This window comes from Dama dama, chromosome 9, assembly GCF_033118175.1.
Source record: "Dama dama isolate Ldn47 chromosome 9, ASM3311817v1, whole genome shotgun sequence".
Lineage (NCBI taxonomy): Eukaryota > Metazoa > Chordata > Mammalia > Artiodactyla > Cervidae > Dama > Dama dama.
Window position 1 is genome coordinate 8,180,304 of NC_083689.1, and position 2,448 is coordinate 8,182,751.

Sequence of the window (2,448 nt, forward strand, 5' to 3'; positions counted from 1 at the left end):
TTTTCTTTCTTTTTAAAGATTCAGTTCTCTGCTCCATATGTCATCAGTTTGGCCTTCCCCAATGTCTTCATCAGTTGTTATTAACGTTTTTATTTCCCCTTACTTCTCTTCCTTCATATCTCCCTCTTTCTCTCTTCTGTCTCTGTGATGGCCTTATTGATTATTATAGTGCTTTATTGTACCAAACACTAGCAAGCATTTTTCACTCCATCAACTCTTTCTCTCCAGATACTGAGGAGCACGACAGAGAGAAGATGGCACCTTCTCCCAGCGGACGCAAAGAGAGCTCTGATGAGCAGTCCAAGGACGGCTCTAGAGATAAAGCCGGCCCCGAGGAGTCACGCGACAAGTACCGTGGCAGGGCCAGAACTCCAAAGTGGCGCAGCGCCTCCAGTGGCGGGAGCAGCTCCAGATCTCGGTCCAGCTGTAGCACCGGCTCGGGCACCAGCAGCGGCTCCAGCTCGCCTTCAGCATCCAGCTGCTCGGGACGTTGCAGCCCGTCCCACAGCTCCAGCTCCAGATCCAGCTCCAGATCCAGATCCAGCTCCAGATCCAGCTCCAGATCCAGCTCCAGATCCAGCTCCAGCTCCAGCAGCTCCTCTGGCTCTTTGAGACCTTCTCGGCATAGAAGAGGCAAGAGACAGCGGCCTCACTCCAAACAACCCGAAAGAGACGGAAAGGAAAGGAGAAGGCACAGCCTTTCCCCTAAACCCACCAAGGTGTACATCGCAAGACTCACCAGGAACGTGACCAAGGACCACATCAGGGAGATATTCTCCACCTTCGGGAAAGTCGGAGTGATTGACATGCCTGCAGAGAGGATGCACCCCGGTCTGTCTGATGCTTACGTGGAGTTCGAGACTCCAGACGAGGCTGAGATGGCGATGAAGCACATGGACGGAGGACAAATCGACGGCCAGGAGATCATGGCCACCGCCGGGCCGCCGCCCCGGCACCTCGGCCCTCGCAGGAGAATGCGGTCACCGGCCGCCAGGTGGCGCAGGTCGCCCTCATGGGGGAGGAGACGGTCGCCTTCCGCTCGGCTCAGGCTCCGGTCCCGGGAGCGCTGGCGACCCCGCTGCCCCCGCCGCCGCCTCCCCCGGAGCCGCTCCAGCTCCTCCGGAAGGTGAGGGCAGCAACTGAGGCCTGTCCCAGGGCGGCGGAGTCCCCGCTGCGGTGGTGTGGGGTCGTGCTTGTAAAGATGCCCTCCACAGTTCTGGCTAGAAAACTCTGGTTCTAGTTCCTGAGAATCTGTTTAACGACAACGCCAGCAGGGAGGAGCAGAGCGGGCCAGGCGGTGCTGCAGCCCCAGCCCGGGAACACGTTTTCCCATTTCACAGATGACCTGAGGCCCGTGCCGGTCGCCTGGTCCTGCCCTGACCTGTCCGCCTGCCGAGTCCAGCAGTGATACCATTCCTGTTAGCCTGGCGCTGCTCTCCTGCTAGGGTCCTTTTCTGACCTCTAGAGTCAAGTACCTCCTGTGATCGGCCCAAAATGGTTCTTGCCACATGTGTACATGCATACACACACACACAGCTCCCTTTCTCTCTGAAACTGGTGAGTAAGTTGAAAGCCAGCTCCACAAGGTGCCCATAGAACCACCCCTACCCTGCGGATTATGCGGATGCTCATGGTGGGCCTGCAGGTTACCTTGGCAACATGTCCTTGCTTTTTCGGCTTTTATTGTATAATCAGTACTATAAAATTTCTGTTTTGTAGCTTTGTAGTATTTTAGATAATGTTGTGTCTATACTTTGTCGTGTACAGTAAGAATAACTGTGTTGAATAAATCTAGGATTAAAGTGGAAAAAAACACGTTTTCTCTCATCAACATTCAAATAAACTGGGGCAATGAGTTTGTTCAATGAATTTCTGAATCATAGATTTTAGTCCACACCTTGGCATGTAATAAGTGCTCTGTAAACAGGAGGATCAATTGATTTTCCTTCAAAATCAGGAAATAATGAGTGTTGAAAGGGGTAGTGTTAATAACTATGGCAGGACAACAGGAATAAAATGATAGTTTTAGTTCTTCACTCAAAAACATCTCTGAAGACAGCAATGATTGATTTAAAACAAAGAGCATACTGATTAGGTTTACATTTGAAGTAGATTATTGTGATTAGTGTTAAATGAATTAAGAGAGAAAGGATGTGAAATCATAGTGACCGACAATTGATTTCAGTCTACCGCCAAACAGGTGGTATCATTGTGTAACTTGAGTGACTTTCTGAGAAAACATTAGAAAATATTTTTGGAGTTTGAATGTTTTCTTTCAACAAAATATCTGAGCTCTTTAGAAGGGCAAAGTGAGTAAGTGAGTCTGTCAATGTAAACCATTAAAACTCACTTTACCCTTCTCTTCATAGGGTATTCAACTTAGTGAGAAAATCAACAAAAAATGAAGAGATGTTAATACACATACAATTCAAAATTAGAAAACTAATA

At 49.4% G+C, this 2,448-nt stretch overlaps 1 protein-coding gene across 1 annotated transcript; it reads left to right on the top strand.

Annotated features, from left to right (window-relative positions):
• The first annotated feature begins 254 nt into the window (after positions 1-254).
• On the top strand, positions 255-1,130 carry LOC133061556 (RNA-binding protein with serine-rich domain 1-like). The gene is made up of 2 exons (XM_061149529.1): positions 255-463; positions 521-1,130. The coding sequence occupies exons 1-2, from the start codon at positions 255-257 to the stop codon at positions 1,128-1,130; spliced, it is 819 nt and encodes a 272-aa protein (XP_061005512.1).
• The last annotated feature ends 1,318 nt before the right edge of the window (positions 1,131-2,448 follow it).